The 27,038-nt window shown below is 39.8% G+C and overlaps 1 protein-coding gene across 4 annotated transcripts in view; it reads left to right on the top strand.

Annotated features, from left to right (window-relative positions):
* Positions 1-27,038, top strand: part of LOC111862086 (dachshund homolog 2) — a 735,944-nt gene that overhangs the window by 497,667 nt on the left and 211,239 nt on the right. For all 4 annotated transcript variants that reach the window (XM_033750542.1, XM_033750541.1, XM_023847179.2 and 1 more), the window contains 4 exons: positions 11,890-11,966; positions 12,122-12,178; positions 19,420-19,578; positions 24,420-24,674. In XM_033750542.1, the coding sequence (XP_033606433.1) occupies positions 11,890-11,966; positions 12,122-12,178; positions 19,420-19,578; positions 24,420-24,674 (548 nt within the window). The remainder of the gene's footprint in view (positions 1-11,889; positions 11,967-12,121; positions 12,179-19,419; positions 19,579-24,419; positions 24,675-27,038) is intronic.

The following is a 27,038-nucleotide window of genomic DNA, read 5'->3' on the forward strand; positions in this document are numbered from 1 at the left end:
TGTTTGAGGAGATGGCATTTCCTCGACACCTGAAGCAATGTTTACGCCGTTAGGACTCGATCTTCTGGAAATAGGTCTGGAGTTCTTTTAACACCAAAGAGGCCCTGAATGGTGGCGCCTTTTCCGCTATATCTCCCTTAATCTTCTGGATTCAGGAGACGGAAATTCCTCGACGCCAATACAGTGAATATACTGTCACGATTAAGTTCTGTGTACGTTGGTAGCAGCACTTCCTTCACGCCAGATGAAAAGGATGTCCTGTCATGACTCGGTCATCACATCAGATGTAATGGTTCAACAGCCCTCGTTTATGAAAGCGAAACGTATCTTTGGAGAGTAAGATTCTAAATATGATAGAAATTATCTAATGCTTTATATTTTAATTGAGAGATACGTTTGACTGTTAAAGTTTAAAAGAACCTACGTAATACGACAGGCTAGTTGGACATTCGGCGTAAACAAACAATGAACAGGGGACATTCAGAACAAGAAACAGGAATTATAATTAATTTCTAGTCACCTTACCATGCATTTTCGGTTTATTTTGTGATTTATTTTGTTTGAAAACCACATGTTTCTGAAAGCGTGTAATTCTGCATTGAAAACACTGCTTTGTGTCAGTTCTGCTGAAAGCTGATGCCGCCTGATCTCTCCCTTTCTCTGCCACTGATGAAGTCAATTGGGAATGAAGAAAGCAGAGTGAATGCCATGGTGGAGGCCGGGAGGGGGGTGGTAGTTGTAATGGTAAGGGGTTGTTTGTGATATTCTCCGATTCCAGAGCTAAGTTCGGTAGCTTGTAACTTCCTTCTCGTGGCTAATTATGAACTCGACCCCTCTGTACCCTGTTTGCCTTCGTCTCTCACTGGGCAGACTCGCAGACAGGAAATGAGATTTGAATTCTGCCCCAGTGGGACTTGGTTCTGTATTAACAGAGGTGGCTGACAGGGATGGAGAAACGCGCTGGGATATCGTGTAATGTTGCAAAGAACAGGAACAATATTGACAACAATTAGAAGAATTGGACTCCCCGTTCTTTCTGCCAGAATTCGTTACTTACAAGTAGAAAATATTGCTTCAAGTAAAAGGTAAAAAGGTAAAGCCGTCCCTGTTCTTCTAATTAAGCACTACGCCATGAAAGCATACTGGGGAGTGGAAGTATAGACCCACATTTTCTTGATCTCGGCACTAGATGGGGGTGAGCGGTCAGCTTCACGCCCCGGCAGCCTTACTCCCTGGGAAAGTGCCCCCGGTACACTTTTGGTAGGATGCTGGGTTGACCCCACAGTCGGTCTGGACTACATGGGGAAGAGAAAAATCTTGACCCAACCGGACTCAAACTCCGACCCCTCGATCATCCAGCCCCTAACAGTAGCTATCCCGGCTCCCATATGTTGCAAGTATAGGCGGAAATTTTAACAAGTAAATTTATTACAATTTTTGTGTGGTATTTTTATCTTAAATTTATAAAGAAGGCACCATAGCTGAAATTTATAATTATTCCTATTTGAAAATGCCGATATGGATGGAATCTGCACTAACCTACATTATCGGTAGAAACAGGCCACTGAATTGTATGATCCTTGCTAGGTTCTGGATATGGATGAAGGTGAGGATGGGGGAGGCTTACATTTATTTGGAGCACCAAATCCAGACACTATGTTCTTTATAAAGAGTCACGTGACCCTGAATATATTACTCGTTCCTTTGTCTGAGAATTGTCCAATTTTCACTAAACTATAAGATCTATAACTGAAATGTATATATTTAGAAACACGTTCGTCAGAAGCGTTTTATTTAATCGAAACTGGTTTCAGTAGTCCTGCTAACCTCAGTCCTTGTACACTAGGTTCAAACTTGAATTAAAACATATGGAAATAAATGTATTATGAGGTACTGAATTGCAAACTTTTGTTCAAAATTTGTTACTAATTATTGCAAGTGATGTATCTGTTAGACTGGTCCAAACAGGATGCTCCAGCGATGTTTAATTGTGAGCCCCTACCAAAAGTAGCTAGATCCTGTCTGGAGCTCTGCATGAAGTCTCTCAATCATCCTAGATGATACAAGAGTTAGAATCCTTTGGGGCGCAGGAGGTTGAGCTCATGAAACTGACAAATGAGAATCGAGATCAAACTGACAAAATTACATAAATAAAGATGCCACCCCTGCTGGTATTTCACCCCATGTCTGCTGACAAACCAATCCGTACCATTCCATTCCAATCACTTCGTGTTAAAATAAAACAAGAGATCTACAAAAGACTTCCAATTCAGTCATTGGCCTCATACCACAATCTGTAAGGAAGCTGCAGGCCTACAAACTACCTATCTATGGCTCTGCAGCCCTTGTGGACCTTGGCTTTTTTTCAGTTTCTTAATCTATACACAGTCGGTAGGACTCCTTGAACAGGAGACCAGCCCGTCGCAAGGCCTCTACCTTCACAGAACAACACAAACACAGAATAAACGCACGTACACTTCCATGCCTCGAGTGAGATTCGAACCCACGATCCCAATGTTCAAGCGGCCGAAGACAGTTCATGCCTTAGACCGTGCATCCACTGTGATTGGCAGATTTATACACTCTATACTGGAATAGTACAAATGAAATTAACATGGGGTTATTTCAGCGATTTACTGAATGTTTTGCAGAGAGATTACTTTATTGACTTCTATTTCGTTGTCTTTACCGGTCAGATATCCAGATGTCCGCCGTTGAAAGCCGTTACCAGAACACTGGTGAAGACAAAACAGGCTGAGAATTCTTAAATGTGTGTATTCTAGGTAACTGTAACACGTGTGAACTAGTGAAACGGTTATAATTACATGTAGTTACGAACATGTAAGAATTCAATAAATCCCAATTACTAATCCAAACCCCGTCAACAGCCACTCATATCTCGTGACAGACAGAAGATGCGGACAGCAAGAGCGAAGACTCAAGTGAGGCAGGAAGGACGGCATCAGTCTTTCTCTTAAGTATCGAACGTGTAATATGCACTGAATCCTGGATATAAATGACGTAAGACAAATTATATCTTGTTTTGTCCAATAATTAAGCCCTACTTGGGTACAACAAAACATTTCGTCTTTATGTTATATCTTGGGTAAATATTAACTGTACGTCTAAAACAAATGTTTAGCGAATTACACCAACAGTTTTAAGCAACAATGAAATAACAGGAAACTCAAGAATTTAGCGTAGAAAATAGTTATTTATATTCACATATTCTATATCTCTTACGTCAAGTGTAATTTATAGCTTACATTCACGGCATAGTTTTATTAACCGGTTATATGTTTCGACTTCTGCGTTTCTACTATACATGGCTTCGTGCCATATTACAGACCTGCCTACATCATAAATCTACATGTTCTCAGCCCCTTTGTTATACCTTCCTCTTGCTTTACACAACGAGACACTGAAAGAAGTCCTCGATGGCTCTCTTTCGCTCTTCTACCACGAGTCGTTATGTTGTGATCGTCGTGATCCTTTACTGGTTTGTATTTTTGTAGTTTGGGTGTGTTTATAAACACAAATTCTTATTCCTACCAATAAGATTGCCTTCAAACTTGGGTTCGCGTGGGTCAGTAATTAAATTGACCCCTTTGTCGTTTGGGTCACGTTTGCTAGACCTTGTTTGGAGATGTGGCCATACTCTCGAATTACCCACATGCTTAATTCTTGTCCAAGGACTGAAATACTGCAATTCACTTGTGAGCGGAGGGTGTGGGTCTCTGAGACGATATAAATTATCGAATTTAAGTTATAGATTATAGTACGAAGAAATTATATGTGAGATATTTATTCTGTGATTTCCACGTTATCGTTTCTGTTGAAATGAGACTGAATTCGGGTAATGCTTGCTACCATTCAGTCCAGATCCTTTTGTCTTCTCGTCTGTTATCCAAAACATAAAAATTAGAATATATAAAACTATAATTTTGCCTGTGGTTCTGTATGGGTGTGAAACTTCGTCTCTGATATTAAGGGAGGAACATAGACTGAGGGTATTTGAGAACAAGGTTTTGAGGAGAATATTTGGACCGAAGAGAGATGAAGTGACAGGAGGTTGGAGAAAACTGCATAATGAGGAGCTTCATAACTTGTACTCTTTTCCAAGTATAATTAGAATGATCAAGTCAAGGAGGATGCGGTGGACAGGGCATGTAGCACGAATGAGGGAGATAAGGAATGCATATAGGATATTGGTAGGAAAGGCAGAAGAAAGGAGACCACTGGGAAAATCAAGGCGTAGGGGGGTGGACAATATTGAAATGGATCTTAGAGATAGGATGGGATGTTATGGATTGGATTGATCTGGTTCAGGATAGGGACTAGTGGATGGTTCTTATGAACACGGTAATGAACCTTCGAGTTCCATAAAATGCTGGGAAATTCTTGAGTAGCTACACAGTTTGACGGAAACGCCGATATTAACCAAGAATCAATCGGTAAATTAAAAGAAGAGACTAAATTTTACTAAAAAAAAAGTAAAGTAAAATTAAAAGGTAAAATTTTCCAAGTATTCAACGAATTAAGCACTACGCTATGAGAGCGTATGGGGGAGTGGTGGTATAGAGATCCATATTTTCTTGACCTCGGCAGTAGCTGGAGGTGACTGGTCAGCTTTACGCCCCTGCCGCTTTAGCCCCCGGGAAAAAAACCCATTGACTAGGAGGTTGGGTGGACCCCAGAGCAGGTCTGGATTATTTGGAGAAGAAAAAATTCTTGACCCTACCGGGACTCGAACTCCAACCACCCAGTTGTCTATCCCGTAGCCAGTCGCTATAGCGACTACGCTACGCCGGCTCCTCAATAAAAAACTCAATTGGGGAAAATTGTTTTCTTTTCCACTAACGATGTGTGTAAGTATCTGTTTTTTTCCTTGGCACTACAGCCCCAGTGGGCCTAGGCCTACCTCCATGAACTTCTCCGTTCACTTCGGTTTTTCCAGATATTACACATTCGGTAGGACTCCTTGGGCGGGTGATCAGCTCGTCGCAAGGCCTCTACCTGTACACAAACACAGAAAAACGCACACACACAAAGTAAACATGCATGCCCTGAGTGGTATTCGAACCCACGATCCCGGTTTCTAAGCGAGCGAACACAGTACATGCCTTAGACCGCTCGGTTACCGTGACCGGCGTGTAAGTATCTAGGTCCACATTAATTAGAAATAGAGGGAAAAGTGGGTAAGGAAAAAGGAGGGAGTAACGATAACCACTCAGTAGGGAGTCCCGACGTCACGTTTTCATCTGCCATCCTCCTACATTGCCCGCTCTGGTTCCGTCTTCGAGTCCGTGTGCATGGTAGACGAACAAAAGAAGATACAAGTCTAATTTAGCATCATGATAGAACCTGAACACTAATTAACAGGCTTAAAACTATGTAGTCTAAGCCAATAGGATCTACGTAGTATGTAGAATTTCTATCTGTGTCTTGTTATTTTTGTGCTTCTTCTTCTTCTACGACACCATCTTTTCTTTCAAGGCGCGCGAAGACGGCTAATTTGAAGCAGCTGAGATAAGCGGCAATGGAGAATCCACACAGAACAAGACAGAGGTGATTGTTGTCTTTCATTGTTACGTAACTTGAGTTTAACGAAGCGAGTGGGTGGAGGGGTAAAGGACAACAGCCAGAGGGGATATGGCTTTCAATTTAGTGCTGGAAACTGCTTCATCTACTTTCTAGTTTCAATCTCCTCGCTCCGTGACTTAATGTTTCTTCTTCTCCTTATTTCGAAGATATATCTTCATTTAGCGTCTTCTTTACCATGGAAATTATCGTCTTCCTGATTATTTTGATCATGTGTCATGATAATTCTGGATGTATTTAGTTCCAAAAATGAAACTAAAGTTCCAGTCACGGGTTACGTTCATACAATAGTTGGAAATAATAAACATTTCTATTTCATTAAACTTAAATTTTATAATTTGGGTAAATCATATTTTTAAACTTATTTCGCCCCCTCTGTGGTCTAGTGGTCAGAGTTCATGCTAAAGGTCCAGAGGTCCGGGTTCTATTCCCGGCGCTATCAGATTTTCTGAGAAGTAGTGGGTCTAGAACGGGTTCCACTCAGCTTCATGAGGATAATTAAGGAGCTGTTTCAAGGAAAGAGCGGCTCCGGTCTAGAAAAACTGAAATTAACGTCCGTGTGGATTCGTTGCGCTGACCACGCGAAATCCTCTATCCGCTAAAGTTTGCACTAACTCTGCCGACAAGCTGCGGTTTCTAGGTCGATATAGTTCGCTTGCGGACTAAAACCACGGAGTTCATTGCAGGTCATTTTTATAGTAAATCATGAGATTTTACACAAGACACACACGTGAAAAATCGTGTCATTTAATTCTAGTACGTATAGAGAAAACGGCCAACCAAATAAATTGACGCAGATACCTACAATATTTTTCAGTCTTGTGGATCTTAACAATTACGTGGTGTATGATGGAACGCGTGGACTGCAGTAACTGGCCGAGGTAAAACTGGCGGACTGTTTTGAGCACAACATAAAAGAGAGGGAATTTCTTGACCACCTGGGAAACAGGGTAGCGTAGTTGATTGAGGCACTGTGTTACAAACCCATAGGTTCCGGATTCGATTCCCGATGATGTCATTGGATTTTCTTTCAATTTGCCTTGTCATTTCAGGCGCAATATGGCCCTGGGGTCGACTCAGCCTCTAACAGAAATTATTACCATGATTCTTCCTGGGAGGATAAAGCACGGCCGCCCCGTAAGACTGAGAACCTCACCGCTATCTATGAGGCAACTGTCTAGAAAATGTGGGAGTCCTGACGTCATATAAGCCAATAGGCCTTTACGGCGTGTTACAGGGATAGCTTTACCTTTTTTCCTGTGAAACATTCTTTGGAGGGCAATAAGGTGCAGTGTGATGTCTAAAACATGGGGATGTTGACACTTACGAGTTACTCGAAGTATAAAAAAACCGTATTTGATAAACATCTGTAGTTACTTCACTGCAGTGTTATGTCTAGGATAATGTTAAATAAAAAAAAATAATATGTAGTATGTTTTTTTTTATCTCTGTTTTCTTTGTGGCGAAGTAAAATCTGTGCTATTTTCATGGCAGAAATTCCTTCTGTCTTACTACTTACTTACTTACTCATGGAGCTGAGCCCTTCTGGAGGAGCCGCCAATTCTGCAGCTACTCAAGAACTTCCCAGCATTTTATGGAACCAGAAGGTTAATTACCGTGTTCACAAGAGCCCTCCACTGGCCCCTATCCTGAGCCAGATCTATCCAATCCATCCCATCCTATCTCTCTAAGATCCACGCTAATATTGTCCACCCACCAACTCCTTGGTCTTCCCTGTGGTCTCTTTCCTTCTGGCTTTCCCACCAATATCCTATACACATTCTTCGTCTCCCTCATTCGTGCTACATGACGTGCCCACCTCATCCTCCTTGACTTGATGATTTTAATTATACTTGGAGAAGAGTACAAGTTATGAGGGAACTTGCCCTATACAAAGTTCGTACATTCCAAGTGCCAAATCTCATAGCCATTTTCATTAGCTTAGCCTTCTGTCTTACAGTACGCTGAAATCCACAACGTAACAGTAATACGGCCTCTAGCATGTTATGCAAGCCTCTCACTCTCCTCTGTAGCATACATGTAACGGGAATAAGAAGACGAACCTAACGGAAGAGTAAGCAAATCCACTGAAATGTTGCACTGTAATGCTGGCCTGCCTAAGTCTCCGGTCCGCGTCTACACAAATCCTTACATTCAAATTATGCCCATAATTCGTTAAGATTCCCATCTGCATGACGCCCGTGTATTAGAAAAACACATTAAAATGGCTTCCCCATTAGTTTATTCCTTTTCTTAAAAGCATTTTCTCATTAGTATCGCGCTTTATATTGTGATGGCGAACTAACCCCCCATCCCACACCACCCCTTAAACAAAAACCACCCCCGTTGTGGTAGGAAAAAGGCAGGGAGAGGTACTTTAAAGCACTTTTACCTACTTATGTATTCCTCCGCCGAATGTGTATGTGTTAGATTCATCCGCATCACACGAAGTATGAAAGAGGGAAAGAAAGATGGGGTACTATTTTCTTGGTGGTTGATTCTCGCTGAAGGCAGCAGCTGAGGCCCTGCCTGGCAAATGCAAGTCATAAGTCTTCATTTATTGCGCAAATTCCGTATCCACGTTTTTACTTCGTAGCATCTCAGCATCAACCACCCAAAACTGCTATTTTTTTCTCTCTCCTTCTAGAATTCCCTCTGGATTGCTTCGGAGGAGATGTTTCACAAATGTGAACTGGGAGGAGAGGCTTTACAACATTTAGTAGACAATGCAGTGTGTGTATATATTAGTTTGAGTTTCTTGGTTAATTCTTTAGAGAGCTTTCCTACACCAGTAGCTTTATTTATTAGTAGGGACGGAGGCAAAATAAGGAGTGAGTGATGTCACACTTTCGTATTCTGCTAGTCAGAAAACTGAAGCGAAGTAATGCTTAAGTCGTGAAATTCATTTACGGTAGTCCTACATGCGGCATATTTTAACGTTGCATTAAAACTTAATTATAAAGGGGTACCAAGAGACCTGGACATTTTTCCATTTTCGATTTGTTCACATTTATCACATCTTACTACAAAGTATTACATGCAGCAAGCCCCATATATTTTTGATCCAAATCACAAGCCTGAAATTTATGTTCAGTATTCATGTTATACTAGGTCGACGAGGAGGGATCTATTAATTTTGTTCCAGCTTTAATTTGTTTACTTTTTTATTAACGTTATTTTATTTTATTTTCGTGAGCCTTCCTTTTTCTTCCATAATGTTCCTTCAATATGCCATAAAGCCACTCTGCTATAATTTTTCAGTAAATACATTCCATTACTTACAGGTTAGAATTGAATTGTGGTACTGCGAAACAATAAACGATAAATAATTCGTTATGTATTCACCGTCCTACACGCATCACACCTAAGCCACACGCTTCGGAACAAATTGCCTTTAAGCTACCGCGGTTTATTCATTGGGTTAAAATCACCCTCAGATTTTCTGCTTAAACCAATCAACATTTCTTTTCACAGCATCTGCTTATTTGTGTTTAACATGTGTGCAGCTTTTTACACATTATAAACAAATTGTACTGGCGGCGTTTGGAGTCAAATAAGACACTCATTAGACAAACTGCGAACCGACTGTGAATTAACGAAAATTGCTCACTTTGAAACACAGCAGGTTTAAGGGGATGAAGCTCCAATTTTTAAGGGACGATTTGTTTTGTTCTCTCGCATTATGGTGGCGTAAAAATAGCATGTACCCTTCATTACCACCCTTCCTAATGATGTAAGTAAACATTTCACACTAATATGAGCCTAATATCCATATAGCATAAGACCTATATTAGTATGAAATGTGACTATGGAATCATGACCTATTTCAATTCACTGATTCAATTTACCTAGAGTCATGTCCTACATTCAATTCACTGATCCATAATTGCTTATCGACACCATTAGATCAGACAAAATGGCCACAACCCCTCGTTGTATAAAAGCGAAAAATGTTAAACCATTGGGACGAAAATTCACGATGCACTGCACAAATTCAAACAGTGTTTCTACCACATCAAGGACAATTATCCATTGAGCTATTACGCAATATTTGAGCAAAAATTACCCACCTCTTCCATGTAATAAATTCTTAGCGATGGTCATACACGTGAGAATGTTTGTCAATAAGATTATGTGACGTGGACACGAAGCGTTATCGGATTCACCAGGTGATAATCACTTTCTCCTGCTATTTCTGCAGCCCACTGTTCACACATCACTTAACCCTGGTTGCTTAGCGGAAACATTGTTCTCTCACGGGCTGTTATCATCGCCCTGGGTTGACGTTCCTTTTCCTCGTTTTACGAACTGAAACCACTCAATCGTTGCATTTGTTTCTAGATAAAAGCTTCACTCTTGTTTGCTACGAATGGTGATAACATATGGCATCGTTGATAATACTCGTACATTCAGCGCTCCCGGGTTTTTACAGTACTTCTCACACTTTTGTTGGTAGTGATTGAGATAAATTGTTGCGCAGCTGAACTCTGGTTTTGAAAGAGGTCCTTTAACTTTCCTGAGAAGGAACAAGGATAAAATTTTGTAATTAAATTTAGAGTACATCAAACATATTTCCGAAATTCGTTCATTGTGACCTTACACAACTAGTAGTTTGATGTTCATATCTCTTACGGGAATTTTTCACATAATTTTTTTAATAAAAGTGAAACAACCGAATTTAGAAGGAGAAGTTAATGATATATAATAATATATGATATGATAAATTAAGACATGTACGTAAATTTAAATATTTAGAGAATCTGGAAATGTTAACCTCGAAAACCTGATAATATATACTTCTTAGTATACCTTTTTAAAACATTTTATAATTTTTAATAAAAAATTGTCAACATTCAATATATTTTCTAATATATATCGTAGGTATACTTCTATTATATTTATTTTAATGCATATATTTTAACCATAGGCACAACTCATGTTCTAGAGTATGACGCGTTGAACCAAATATGGATCCATATTAGGAGTTCAATGACCCTAGATGTGTTATATACATCACTACTGCCTGATAATGGTCTCACGAGGACTGAAACATGTAGCAGAACATAAAATCCAGTCTGAACAATACCGATTGATCATCCAGTCATTTGTTGTGGCGAAGGCTAACTTTAACCATTTCTGACTAACAAAGATTTCGAAACAAGATCTAAAAGTCTGTGACGATGGTACATTAGTACAAATATTGTGTTTCTGGACATTATCTATCGTCTTGTCTTTATCTGAAAACCGTCCTGTTTATTTTTCACAACACAACGTTTCGGAGACTGGATTGTCTCCATGTCTATCCCAATGAGATAGTGACTAGCTCTGTCGATTGGGCCAAACTGAGTAAGCCTATTAGGCATCTCAGTATTTAAAAGTCCATCTAATAACCGTACGTGTAGTAAATTAAAATTAATAACTTAGTATATTAATGTTGTATTTTAGCGTCCTGTTGCACTGATTTTCGTCCATGATATGTATGCAGTGTCCGTCTTTCATTGCACTCAATTTCACTTGTTAGTTCACAACATGTTTCGGCACTATAGTGCCATCATCAGGTGCTCCATTTACGATAATCTATTTCATTGCTTGCCATTATGTCATTGTAAAATTTAAAAACTATTTAAAAATGTTGGTCAATTATAATAAATATTTATATAGAAGCCGAAAGTAATAATAATAAGTACTTTTTCAGATTGCAGATATACACCGAGAGTAAGAGGAACGACTCCCATAGGGTGGAACTATGCGCGGTGTTAGAATTGGGGCAGAGAAGATAAATAATCTTAACAAGTTTTAGTATATAAATATTTGTTATAATTGACGAACCTTTTTAAATACTTTTTAAATTTTACAAGATCCACAAGGCCTCAGAGCCATAGATAGATAGACAGGCAGACAGACAGATAGATAGACAGATAGATAGTTAGATAGATAGGCAGACATACAGATAGATAGACAGACAGATAAATAGACAGGCAGACAGACAGACAGACAGAGAGATAGATAGATAGATAGATAGATAGATAGATAGATAGATGCTTGGATAAAACTATGAAATACAATTTGCTACATTTATGGAAGAGGACTCAAATATTTTTAATAATTTGTTTCCATTATAACGCCTATCGCAAGTGGTGCTGCATATATCCAAGGATCCAATACGTAACTTTCCTTCGTTCGCATCAATTGATATCATGAAGATAGTATGTCATAGGCCTGCGGCTTCAAGATGATCTCTTCAGACATGCTTAATCTTGATGTAAATTATTGCAATATTTGTTACAGGTTACGTGAGGAACGAGGGGAGGCGGAAAGAGCTCTAGCCCTCGATCACAAAGTTCGAGACCTCAGCTCACACAATGGTAAGTCAAACACCATGATGAACACTTTTAATATTATCCAGTTTGAAACGCGGAAAATATATGGGAATCGGCATGAGAGCTCGCGATATTTATGAGGTGCATATGTGTTTAGGTGTTATTGTTTAGAATTTGAAATTATCCTTCTTTTCGTTTAGGCTCTACTCTCTACCCGTTCGCAGGGACTATTGGACACTGGAGACCTTCACATCAGTGTATGAACTCTTAGTAATTATAATTGTTACTTACTAATTATTAGTTTAGAAATTTAACGTCTTCTGTGTAGTCCTCTGTTACATATATCTTCATGTGAAATGAAGATAATTATTATTAATATCTCATTATCGCATTAACAACCAAGCATTTTTCTTGTAGTGGATCTTATCTTTGTATAACCAAATTGCATGACTTGCGGGCTGGAGAACACTTGTGATACATAGTCAGTTGTATTTATTTCCGTTAGCACAACTTGTACACATAAATTATACGTTTAAGTGTTAATCAGTATATATTTTGGTCTTTGAGCCATTATCATCTGTACTTGCCGTTAGCTTGGCTGTTCCTTTCTGCTCCTACGTTGGCCAAAACAGGACAGAAAACGGAGGTGTGAGTAACTTTTGATATGTAAGATTTGAGGCTTTCACGGCGGTGACTATGAAGAATGCAGTCTTCTGGGATTTGGCACCGTGTATATGTGGTGTTAACCGACGTTTCGGAGGAACGTATCGCCCCCATCTTCAGGGTTGAAGAAAAAGTATAAGTAAATCTGCAAGCGACAACACCGTGAGACACGATAAAGCAGATTGTTTTTTGAGATTTTAGATTTTCAGGGCGGTGAATGTTAAGAACAGGGGCTGGGGTGTGACGCTGTGTATTTTGGTTAACATGTATCAGTATTTCGGAAGAATCGCCTTCCTCTGTCCCCGGAAATACCCTGACGATGGAGGCAGCAGGTTCTTCCGAAATATTGGTACCTTTGCGCCAAACTACACGATATCAGATTTCAAATATTATGATCTTCCGTTTTTGCTTATATTCAACATATCAATTTCATTATTAGATACTGTTTTGTCACGTTGACAATGGCGTCCCAGTAGAGTTCATATTTTGTATAATATTATTCCAATCGAACCTATTGCTACTAATATAGATAGCCGCTCAGTTTATTGCGTATACTACAAATATTCTACCCCTCTAACTCTGATATCGTGCGTTCGAATCTCACTCAGGGCATAGATACACTGTATGTCTGATTTCCTTCTGTGTTGAGTTGTCTACGTAGATTAAGGCTCTGAGATGGGCAGATCCCACGTCCAAGGAATGCCACAAATTTGGTGTGAAATTCATAGTTTCATGAGTTAGTTCCCAACGGGTACAGGCCAGAGGGCTGTATAATGGAGAAGAATAAGTCTCTGTGATATATTTAAGACAGTTCACTAATTTAACTTATCAAGTTGCCTCCTTCCTCAGCTAATCCGTTTTATTACACGCTGGAATCAGACAGGAAATTTCGTCACATATAGAAAATAAATATGAAAGGAAAACTTGATTACGATCTTCATCATGTGAACACTTCACCAGTATTTGGGGAGCGGTAAAGTGAAAGCTGATCAAATATCCAATGCGTGAGACAAGATGGAAGAAATGTGTTCGCCTATGCCTATAAATTTTATTACGAAAGTCTGAAACATTAGGCGTGCGTGGAAGAGAGCGTGGAATAAATAGAAGTGTAAAATTCTTCTTTTTCTAATATGCTCTAGTCACCAATTCTTGTTGCACATATATGTCATTTTTCCGTCGTTCCTTCAGGATATATTAAAAATATTATGACGTTTATGTTGTATGCGTGACTAATAATTGTGGGTTCTAAATTTGAGGATTGGATTTATTGGACGACTCTTAAATTACATTTGATTACAACAGCTCACACATTGAACTTCGTAATAACGAGTCTCTCAATGTTTTCTGAATCTTGGAGAACCTCTAGGTTCTCGAATTTTCTTTACGTTCACAGCTCCTAGTTCCAGTTCTCTCTCACTTTAGTCGATCTATTCACCCTAGTCGAATCTATTCGATCTAGCCTAGTCTCTACTCCAATGCCGGTCAAATTCGCTCAACTCAGCTCTGATCTAATAATAGCTAGAGTCTATCTGTATTTAGATTTCGCACGACCCACACAGAAAATACGGCCTCTATTTTTGATGATGGAGTCGTATCCGGGTCATTAAGAACGATGAACCAGAAAACGACCGGCTCCAGGGCCGAATAACTTAATGTCATTTTCGTTTCTCCTGTGACCTGAATGGCCTTTGTTGCAATCTACCTTATCTCACACATTTTAACTCTGAAGTTGGAGGCAGTATGTTGCTCCGAAACTCAGATATCTACCTGAAAAACTACACGGTTTCACGATCCAGAGGGTCACAATCTGAACAGTCACCTCTGCAAAAACCTGATAACTTGTATAAGCTAAATATAACTTCACATTTCCTCTTCTAACAAACCTTCATGAGAGAAAATATATTATTATTATTATACGTATTTTAAACCACCTCTAGGTTTAGTGGTCAACGTTCCTGGCTACAGATCCAGAGGTCCGGATTCGATTCCCGGCACTACCAAATTTTCTGAGAAGTAGTGGGTCTAGAACGGGGTCCACACAGTCTTGTGATAATAATTGAGGAGCTATTTCAAGAAAATAGCGGCTCCGCTCTAGAAATCCGAGATTAATGTGGGAATTCGTTGTGCTGACCACGCAACACCCTCTATCCGCTAAAGTTGGCACTAACTTCGCCGACAAACGGCGGTCGCTCGGTCGGCATAGTTGGCTTACGGACTGAAACCACGGAGTTTTATATATATCCAACAAGGGCTTTGAATTGGAGAGATACCACAAGTAGAAGGGAAGATTTATCTACGTTAATACACTGACACTTTTTGGCAGAAAGTGAAACAAACCGCAGAGTGCGATGGGATATTCTGAACATGTATCCAGTAGTTACATTTTATAAATGTTATTCATGTTTCGAGCTCAGCACACAGCCTGAGTCTGAGAATGATCAAGGGAGTTAAGTGGATTTTAATTCTGCCGACCTTCCAAGAGACGATGTAACCAGATATACGTGTATTTCTCATTGTCTTATACTGCATCAGTGTGGTCAGTTCTAGGAGTAAATTTAACCTTCTTCTGTAACAAAAAGGGCCAAACGGTCATTTACACCTTCCATGCATAAATGGTGCTTATTTTTTCACTGGCACCTTCGTACAGAGTTGCGACCTGGCGACTAAGCAGAGAAAGTGGGTGGAGTGTTTGAGAATCGGGTAATGAGCTTAAATAAAACTGTGATCCTGCATGCAAGTGACCGCCTCTGTGGTCTAATGGTCAGAGATCCTGGTTAGAGATCCAGAGGTCCCGGGTGAGATTTTCAGCGCTACCAGGTTTTCTGAGAAGTAGTGAGTCTGGAACAGAGTCCACTCAGCCTCGTGAGGATAATTGAGGAACTATTTCAGGGAAATAGCTGCTCATCTCTCAAAGACCGAGATTAACGGCCGTGGGGAACCGTTGCGCTGACCACGCGACACCCTCTATCAGCAAAAGTTGGCACTAACTTTGCCGACAAGCGGCGGCCGCTCGATCGGTATAGTTCGCTTGCGGAGTACAGGCCATGGAGTTTTACGAGCAAATATTTTGTCACTGATTGAGAATGTTGGTGGACAGAGTGCTGAGGAGGAAATTTTGATATATGAAAGAGAAAGTAACAGGAAAACGGAAAGAATTACACAGAAATCAGCTTCACATTTCATTCTTTCAATTTAACGTTATTAATGTGACTGACACAAGGTTGGTGAGATGGGTGGGATATGTCGCATGTGGAGAAATAAGAAATGCATATCTGATACGAGAGAAAGAGATCACTAGGGTGACCTAAGCTTAAATGGAAGGATAAAGGTAATCTAGAAAAAAGTTTAAGAGAAATTTGGTGTGAATGTGCGGAATAAATATGGGGTCCAATGACGGCCATTTGTGAACTTGGTATTGTATACCAGGATAATATTGTGTTCATATTTTATCTGTACTTTTATAGTTGTCAACACAATACCCAAGACAAATACCTATTCAAAATATTATATTTATGTATTCCGTTGCAGTTTTGGAAAATTTAGTAACCCTACCTTTCAGATAGACTTGAAAGGAGTCTGACGATGGTGTATACTGTACTTCTTTTGGCTTATTTTGGACTTCACCCATCGTCTGGTATGTAAAAGACAAAAAGACAAAAAGACAAAAAAACACGACGTTTCGGAGACTGCATCTGTCTCCGTCTTCAGGTGGATAGGGAAGGATAAACCTACTCAGTTGGGCCCCTTAGAAAGAGCTAGTCTCAATCACTGGACAAACTCCGGTCTGTAGAAAAACAACCTCCTGAAGACGGAGACAGATCCAGTCTCCGAAACGTCGTGGTTTTTTGTCTTTTACATGCCAGACGATGGGTGAAGTCCAAAATAAACCAAAAGGAGTACCTACCTTTCTGCCATAAAATCTCGAAACCAGTCTCTCAGACTTAACCTGTGTATGGATTCAGACCGTGTTATCAGTTTTAGGCCGAAAATGGCGAACATCGCCGATTTTATATTTGTGGAGGGAAATATGTCGGGTGTTCACTTTATTGCTTAAGGACTCTGAGCGATATCTCGGCAGTGGCTTTACCACTCTGTGGGACTGTCACTCAGGGTATGAATTAAATGTAGCGCGAAGCTGTAAGAAGAATAACGAAGTCTCTTCCGTTTTGTGATACGGCAAATAACGCCACGAATTCAGTTGATCACTCACAGCTTTCGAACTGTAAGTCATATACATCCATATCTTGATTATTTAAGAAGCTACAACCTTCACAATTTCAGAGACGGTTTCCAGTATATTCGCTATTATTCTCAAAGGGGACGGGAAATTAACAAAAGGCAAAAACGGCTTTATTACCGTTGAGTCAGGATATTAACGCTAGTCATATTCGAAGTTGTTTTATTCAAATAAAATTTATAAACATGAAAATTGATTTAAGCAAAATGAATACCAGCAACAAAATTATTTAAACTCATGCCCTTCTGTAGTTTCCCTTACACAGAACCGTTGGGAGAATCCAGGTGCTTCCATATGCACTCATACAGACTACTCCTCTCACGGATTCTCCTTCTTCTCTGTGAGTAGCTCTGCGAATCATCTACTGCCTTTTTCAGAAAACAGCTTCTGATTATCAGAATTGTAAGTCAGTTCAAGTCCTGTCTCGTCTACGTTGTATAATAAATGAGGTAATTTGTTCAACTTCACAGAGTCCATTGTTTGCCACAAAATTTTTAAGAAATCACGTAAATTTCATCAGTCGGCCATAGTTGATATTCTTTACCTTCCTCAGAGTTAAGTCTGGTTTCCATCTCAGAAATCAAACCAGTCCTTTCCCAATACTTTTCCTTCTCAAGATTCTGCCTGTTCTGGTCCTTGCATAACTGATCAGCAAACCTGTGGATGTGTATCAGTGTTAGTCCAAAATTAACTCGCTGTAAACAGACAATTTTTGGATTGAGTTATTTTTCAACATCTGCAGGAAAGGCGGCATTACGCCCAAGCATCTTCAGATGATATCCCTCCGTGTATCTTGGATATAGCTTCAGGGAAATCCCCAGAATTTACAGCTGACGCGGTGAGCTTTAAAGATTGAGTTGAGCATTGTTCCCTAACACATTTTCATGTTTTCATCATGATCTCAAAATAAAAAAAAATAATTTATCTGATTTTGGGAACAAAATCTTAAAATAAAAATAAAAAAGACAACGAAAGAACGATGGATATGTGATGGAAAGGAACTTGACTTGAAGACATCAACACGAGACAGATTATGTTGTGACAAAGAAGTAAATTTTGCTAATGGAAATGTAGATTTCACTTATTTTCACTAGAAACGTGATAAAACTTAAAATAATGAAACGGGTGGCACTGTTAGTCGAATCGACAGTGGCGGACGCACTGTAATGTTTTTGTTCATCGCAGAATAAAGGTAAAGAAATAAAACAAATGGACCCTCCAATATTCCTCCCCAGAAAGAAAAGTAACTACGACGTCCAGTCACATAAAATATTTATTAATATCAGTTGATTTTTGTGACACTGATACACTTAACCTGTGACCACGCGAATATTCAGACGTCCAAAAACGGAGAGAGCAACTGAAGCGCGATAACTATTCGAGCTCTTGTAGTCTACTGAGAGAGACCTCGACGATTTGAAGGTAATAGCGCTTGTTGGTGGACGTGGCACAGTGCTCACAGCAACTAAGCGCCAACGAACTTTCTGTGATATTGTCACAAGTACTTGCAGTATGTACCGGTGGCTTTGTTATCAGCCTGGCGTTAATTTCCCCTCTGCTTTGCATCGCCGTTTACATAGAGAGGAAAATAAATATTATTTGCTTCATGTTACTGATGACATAATTCTACGTCCTAGTGAAGTAATTTACTTGCTGGTGATTTTAAAAGTATAAAATTTTGTTCAGTTATTACATTAAGCATAAAATGGGTCGAAAATTGACTCAAATTTGGAGTACACATATTTTAAAAATGTTCTATTTCTGTAAATTTTACATCTCGCTGACCTGTATCTTCAATTATTGCAGATGCAATTACATTAATTCAGATATAAATACTCTGTTGAAAAGTTAATTGCAATACAGATATCACATACACAGATACAGATTCATAGAATATTTTTTTTTACTTCGTTAAATAATAATAAAAATTAGAATATACAAAACTATAATTTTGTCTGTGGTTCTGTATGGATGTGAAACTTGGTCTCTGACATTAAGGGAGGAACATAGACTGAGGGTGTTTGAGAACAGAGTGTTGAGGAGAATATTTGGAACTAAGAGAGATGAAGTGATAGGAGATTGGAGAAAACTGCATAACGAGGAGCTTCATAACTCTTACTCTTCTCAAAGTATAATTAGAATGATCAAGTCAAGGAGGATGAGATGGGCAGGGGATGTAGCACGAATGGGATAGAAGAGGAATGCATATAGGATACTGGAGGAAAAGCCAGAAGGAAGGGGGCCACTGGGAAGACCAAGGCGTAAGTGGGTGGACAATATTAAAATGGATCTTGGAGAGATAGGATGGGATTGATTGGATTTATCTGGCTCAGAATAGGGACCAGTGGAGGGCTCTTGTGAACATGGTAATGAAACTTCTGGTTCCATAAAATTCTGGTAAAATCTTGAGCAGCTGCAGAATTGGCGGCTCCTCAAGAAGGGCTCAGCTCCATGAGTAAGTAAGTGTGGCAAAATATAGTCTAAACATATTTGTCATTCACTCTACATATTGTTCCATATGTTTATATCAAATTCGTACACAAGGCACCGCATGTGACTTTCTTTAAGGTTGAAATGCAGTGTGGTTTTTGTCGTCAGGCTCTTCGAACGGACACAGCCCAGTTCTGAATTTGTCCAAAAGCGGGGGCGGCTCAGGGGGCGAACACTCGGGAAGCGAAGCGGGGCATACGGGCCCAGAGGACGACGAAGATGATGACAATGTGAGTGACGCGGATGAGGAGGACGAAAAGGATCAAGGTAAGCAGAGAAACCGAAAGGAAGCTCAGATTTTGCATTCAGAAACCATGTAGACCGCTGCTCTGGGATATAACGACGTGAAGCCCGTTGAAAATCAACGGACTATATAACGTTATGTTCCAGGGACAGTACTCTTCATAAACACTGATATGAGAATCTCACATTCTACAAATGCAGAATAAATTAAAAGTGCCATCATTTTCAAAAAGACATCACAATTCCCACGCTGAAGGTATAACATCTTGGGCTCATCAGACGCTAGGATGTCGTGTTCAGATTCTACTTAGGGCGTGACTATGTGCCAGGGACTTCATGATTCTGTATTTTTATGTAGGTAGAAGTCTTCGGGTGGGCAGTCCCCATTCGTAGGAGTCCAAAACACCGGTCCAAATGCTCAGAGTTTTAGACCCGAATCTAAAGAATGTAGAAAGAAACGTCTCAAGAAATATGTCGTTAGACTATACTGCACAAATTTCGTTGTGATGATTTGAAAAGTATTGCATTCACCAATGGTAGGATCTAATTTTGGGTGTACATTATGACCATGATGAATTCTTGGCCATGGGCTACTGCAGAGGAAATGATTCTACTGCTTTAAACAGTAGTCGTAATTAATTACAAAAACAAGTTTGAATTCTCATATATTTGAGTGTCTTAATATTTGTTTAACACTGAAAGAAGAGCATACATTTAATTGCTTAAAACTAAGCGCCAAAGAAATTATTTGGACTTCAGATAAATTGAGTGAGAAAATAAAGTATATCACCTTGTATTTTTAGAACAGTGAAACAAAGACGTTGTAGGGCTCTGATCGAGAATTTCGAATGATGAAGGGAAAAACTGCATGTGCTATTCCTTCTGAGTCAAAAATTCTTTTACAGTCTCGAAATCGACATGTGGTAACCTAAGTTTTTTTTCGAATAATTTAATTAAAACTTTGATTTGACGAAGGGGGCGGATACAATAGCACAGAGATTCAGATATGGAAGGTCGCGGGTTCAAGTCCCGATGAGGTCATTGGATTTTTTCAGTTGACCTAACCCTTCCAGCCGCACTGGGCCCTGGGGTTTACTCAACCTCTAACAGAAATGAGTACCAGGAATAAATTAAATAATTTTCCTGGGGAGTAAAGCGCGGCCGGCGCGTAAGGCTGATAAATTTACCGCCATCTGTGAGCCGATTGTCTAGATAATGTGGGACCCTCAACGTCTCACAACCTTATGGGCCTTCACGGCCTGTTACAGGGATAGCTTTACTTTCTTTTTTTATCACTTTTGTGAGAATTTCACCGAAAGGTGGTGTGCGGGTATGAACTGGATTAATCTGGCTCAGGGTATGGTCCAGTGACGGCCTGTCATGAATAATATTTTGAACCCTCGGTTCCACAAAAAGACGAGACATACCTGAGTGAATAGCATGTTCTCTATGAAGTTGGTTCCATGCTGTCTGATTGACAAATCTTTTTAATTTTAGTGGTCTGACTGAGATTAAGTACAAAAAATTAACTAAAAATAATGACATTTTGTATGTCCGGTCTCACAAGTCACCAATTTTCTTAATGAATTTTCACTTATTTTGGCAAAAGAGGTAAATTTGTCCTTGTGCTTAACTAATGAAGCACTGCAAAGACCTATGAAGGGACTGGATATATAGCCCCACGTTTCTTGACCTCGGCACTGGATCTGAAGAAGTTGTTAACTTCACGTCCTTACCGCTTTACTTCCGGGGAAAGATATCAAGATACCCATTAGATAGAAGGCTGAGTGGGCCCCAAGTTTGGTCTGGACGCTTTGTAATAGAGAAAATTCTTGTTGTGCCGCGAATCAAACCCCAGCCGTCCCTCCCGGAGGCCGTCGCTATACCGAATTAGCCATCCCAACTCCGATGTGTTTTGGTATGAAGAGAAATACATTTAAGCCTTCCGGACGGGTCTAACTTTGATTCGTGTCGATCTATAGGCCAAATTTTTACCAGCCCACATTTCTATAGGGAGAAGAGGAAGGAAAATATTCATTATGTAAACAATAGACACACAGCATAAAATATAGACCCTCTCTAAAGTCAATAACTTTTATCTGAAAGGTTTTTGATGTGTCTGTTGTCTAAAGAAATAGAAGAAAACTAATTAGAATTCTATGCATTGTAATGTATCAATCCTTGATTGGTTTTGTCAAAAATAATTTATGGCTCGATGCAGGTTAGTACCAATGCTTTTGGATGTCTTTCTCAGCAATAAATTCATATCTACAACATAAAGCTTTGAGGCTAATAAAGACCCAGAACCGCGAAGGATGTTTTTGGAAACGTTTCAAACTGCAAAACGGAGTACAATTTCATTCACTTATTCCTGTTAGCTCCTATGTTCATTGTTGCATACATATTAACAAATTTAATAACAACCAATCGACCGGCTAAATCACCTTTATATTCAATATAAGATACAGAGTGTTCCTCGTGAAATTACTAGTTACTGGACTGGTGAATAATTTCCCTTGTTGTGGCATCGGAATTTTTAAGACCGTTTTCATGAAGCTTCTCCTGAAAAAAATACAACCCTCATCACACACTTAGAGCAAATGTTTTCTCTTAGCTCCATGGTAACGTGTCTTCTTCCTGCGCTGATCTTTCTGATATGTTCAATTATCACGTTTAACCAGAGTCCAAAGAAGTGTCGAATTATAGGCGAAACGCAGAAGACCACATTTGCTATAATTTGCTCTCCTATCACATATTTCACGGTAATGCGAGAGATGAGATTGAAGCATTAGAAGAATTATATTTTGTAGAGCATAAATCCACGTCTGTCCCCTATATTAATTATGAAAAAGTCGAGTCAGAATAAGTTCCTCTCTAAGCAGTACCAGTTCACAGCCTGGCAGGTGAATGGTGTGGCCAGGACCTCTATGTTTTGTGACCCAACCCCTGAGAGGATTGCTTCTTCCAACCGTTTTTCCATATTTCCCGTGTTGCATACTATTTCATACTTCAACAAAGATTATAACACGAGAATATCCAAAGATGAATAAAATATTTTAGCGTTAAAGAGGAAAAAATCCTCTAAGTATTAAAATTGTACCGTACAAAAATATTAAATTGTAATTACTTGCACTTTAATATGGGTTCTGATAAAGAAATAAATAAGTCCGTGGTCTTAGTCCGCAAGCGAACTATACCGACCGAGCGACCGCCGCTTGTCGGTGAAGTTAATGCCAAATTTTTGCTGATAGAGGGTGATATGCAGTCAGCACAACGGATCCCCACGGCTGTTAGTCTCGGGTATCTAGATCGGAGCCTATACTTTTCCATTCAAGTAGCACCGTGAATCGAACCCGGGACCTCTAAACCTGTAACCAGGGACTCTGACCACTAGACCACAGACAGTAAAGAAATGAATATCAATGTAAAACTGAAAAGATTAGGAAGAATACGCTAGTAAAATTCTGTAAGTTTATGGCAATACTAGTTCTTGTACATGGATCTGAATACAGGACACAGATAGAGCTACAAAGTGTAGTTTGGAGGTTGTGGAAGAGCGCTTCCTGAGAGGCAGGACACAGACTGACTGATCAGAGGCGCAGTGAAGATGTTAGAGAGGAACTACAAATCATTGACACAGATTCAGGGATTACAGTTCAAATAAAGGGGCTTCAAGACCTATGAAGAATGGAGCAAAGTAATTTTCCTAAATTCCCCTCAAACTACAAACACAGAGGCAGAAGAGACCATGTAAAACTTAAATAGAGCAGTTTTCTTTTTTAATTATATAGTTATAATTTTAAAGATTGAAGCCGAAATTTATTTTTAGAAGGGCCTAAATCATGCTGATGATGAATCCAAATGCCTGAAGATATTCCGTCTCCTTTACAAAATCATTTACCAAAAGTCCCTCATGCGTTTCTTCTGTAGGACAAGTTAGGAAAAAGGATTCATAATTGACGGTTTAACTGTAAAATCCAGGGGATGCAAATACATATTTAGAATATATCTATAACGTTTCAAAATATTGTATCGCCATTTATTTCTGATGTTAGTTAATTTTTAATTATTTATTTTTATTGTGTAATGGCTCCCTCATGTGTAACAATTTTACAAGTCAGGTTTCTGGATTTATAACCCAGTTTGTGAATCTAATGGCGTCCGTATTTTGAAGATAATTTTGTGTGCAGAAGAGAGAAAGAAATTGCTTATTGAAAGCCTTGCCTTCGTGATCTGAAATAATAAACAACGTCCAGTGAAGCATTTGCAGACCAGCGAGGCTATACTTCATGGCTGGCCGAATTCATACCAAGGGATTCGTGCGGGAGATGCCTCAGACAAGATTTATGTCTGGACCACAAGTTCATTCGTTTCGATTCTTGATAATAAAATACAAACATATATCTTCTATGACATTTAGAGATACAAGTATTATCAATAATAACATCAGTCGGTATAATCAATACATTTTTTTCTCCAGAAAATTAAATTTATTTTAACTTCATGTAATGTGAATGGGACATTTTACGCTGCAAATTGAAAAGAAAATAATTACGTATTCTTTGCATAAATTTCATAAAATTAAGACTTATATGAGGGATGTCATCCATCCTCCAGCAAGTCATAGGCGTATATCAAACAAGTGAATAAATATACGCAAAATTTATTATCAGGATTCTGTGTCATGTCCTACAAGCACGACGCTGCCCAAACCTTCGTCTTCTGGAAATATCTAATAATTTACTCACAAGTTAGTAGATTGTCAGCTTATCAAGGAGGAATATGTTCTACCAGTTATTTCCAGTTTAAGTTCATTCCACCAGTCGGGTTCATCCGCTTTTAGACGTGATCTCTCTGGTCTGCAGCTGATCTGAGCGACACTCCTGAAATCGGCGGTCTGAACAGCGCACCCGGTAGCGACTCCCAGCATGCCATCAACTATTCGACGCTTGCCTCTGCGGCGGCAGCGGCGGGGGCGGTTGCGTCCGGAGTGGGGGTTGGGGTCGGAGTGGACCCCAGCATCTCCTCCACAGAGACACTGCTGAGAAACATCCAGGGTCTGCTCAAGGTCGCAGCCGACAACGCGAGACAACAGGAGCGCCAGATCAACTACGAAAAGAGTAAGTAGCAACAGACGACTGTGTTGTGCAGACCTGGCACGCATAATTCATTGACAGAAACTTTTGTGCAGAAGGGCTCAGGGTTGCTAAATTATGTCTAGAATATTCTTGAGGGTGCATCATAATTCGATATTGCCGTGGATCGTTACGTCATTAAACAGATCATAGTTTATGTTTTCACTATAGGCCTACCTTGAGAAGACCGTGCCATAGCTCAGACGGTTAGTTACCGGCTTCCCACCGCGGCGGCCCGCGTTCGAGCCCAGGTGTCAGTCATATGAGATTTGTGGTGGACAAAGTCGCACTGAGGCAGATTTATTCCTAGCACTTCGGTTTCTCCTGCCAATTCTCATTCCACTGGCTGTTCCACATCTATCATCCGGGGCAGGTACAATAGGCCAATTAGTGGCCGACGTACCAAATGAACTCAATCTCACACCAACCCAAGAAAAAGAAAAAAGAAGCTACGGTGAGAAGCAGAAGGGCTGTATCCCAGATCTCGTTGAACACGAGAATTTCCTATTGTAAGGTTGCTGCCTCACCGTGTCACTTACCGTCAGAGATATTTTAGACAAACAATAAGTTATCGTTATGCAGGCTAGCAAGCAGCTTCAAAGAGGAACAATGCTAACAGCAGACGAAAATGTTACAGCCAGAGAGATAATAATTATGAATGGGAGCAGATGACGGCAGCCATTGAAGGTACACCTGAGTCATGCAGTGTATACCTTGTCAAAAGACAGTTCCCCTATATAGCATCACAGTCATGTGCATTACTGTAATATGAAGTTTACTAAAACATGTAAAGGTATCCCTGTAACAGCCAGTGGAGGCCCATAGGGTACGTCGAGTCTACCACATTCTCTAGACAATCGGCTCACAGATGGCGGTGAGGTCAGCCTTACGCGCCGGCCGGCCGCCATTTACCCCCAGGAAGATTCGTCACTCATTTCTTGTAAAGGCTGAGTGAAGCCCACGGCCATAGTGCGGCTGGAAGGATTAGATAGTAGAAAAATCCGGTGACCTCATGGGGGATCGAACCCGCGGCCTTGCGGCTTGTAACATAGCGCCTCAGTCAACTACTCTACCGCGTATAAATATAAATATATTTCCAGAACGTCTCAGATTACTAGGATAAAATATTTCGATGAAGTTCGTTTTGAACAATACATCGTTCACTTTTCAAGGGGTTTTATGCTGTAAACTTAGCTGTCTGTATTAAATATATGCAGGAAAATGGAACAAGGAACATTTTGAAGAAAGCAGTATTCTGGGATTTGGCACCGTGTAGATGTGGTGTTAACCGACGTTTCGGAGGAACGTGTCGTCTCCATCTTCAGGGTAGAAGGAAAAATATAAGAAATCCGCAAGCGAAGAGACCGTCGGTTAACACCACATCTACACGGTGCCAAATCCCAGAAGACTGCTTTCTTCATAGTCACCGTCGTGAAAACCTCAAATCTTACAAGGAACATTTTCTTCGAACCTTTTGGAATAGTGACTGGTATTCTGCATTTTAATAATCGATATTGATTCACTACGTTTTCTACTTAGCTCGGCTCATAGGCTAATCCGATTTAGAAACTTTGCGGTGTGTTCAGGTAGTGAAAACCATCAGAATAATGGAACTTTGTTGTAAGATTTGATGATACTCTAATCTCATTGTTGCTGTGTTTATTGTAAACGTATGGGAGGAAATTCAACGTTGCAGGAGCTTATAAAAATGATTCTTTTTTCATCTTATCTGAAGTAATTTTACAAATATCCCGAGATCCATATAAAAAATTTTGTATCAGCTTTTTATAAATATTTAAATTATTTTTTTAATGTTTACCTTAAGGACTGAAGTTGTGTGTAAAGTAATACATACAGCACATTTTGAAACCCTTTAATCTGTACATTTACATCTAAAATACTGAGGTGCTGGAGTACCTGTTAGGGCCTTCACATAATGTATAGGCTTTAGTACCAAGTTTCAGCCTATATTTATAACATTCAACCACTTTCTCTTCAATAGCCGAGGTAGCCCAGTCGGTATAGAGACTGGCTACGGGATAGACGACTGAGGGGTCGGATTTCGGGTCCCGGTAGGGTCAAGAATTTTCTATTCAACAAATCGTCCAGACCGGCTCTGGGGTTCACCCAACCTCCTATCCAATGGGTACCCTGGACTCTTTTCCCGGGGGTAAAGCGGCAGGGGCGTGAAGCTGACCATTCATCTCCAACTAGTACCGAGGTCAAGAAAATGTGGAATTACACATCGGCTCCCAATACGGCTTCATTGCGCAGTGCTTAATTAGTTAAGAACAAAGACAACTTTACCTTTTTATCGCTCTTTAAAATGACCGTTAGATTTTGTACTGT

This window comes from Cryptotermes secundus, unplaced genomic scaffold, assembly GCF_002891405.2.
Source record: "Cryptotermes secundus unplaced genomic scaffold, Csec_1.0 scaffold400, whole genome shotgun sequence".
Lineage (NCBI taxonomy): Eukaryota > Metazoa > Arthropoda > Insecta > Blattodea > Kalotermitidae > Cryptotermes > Cryptotermes secundus.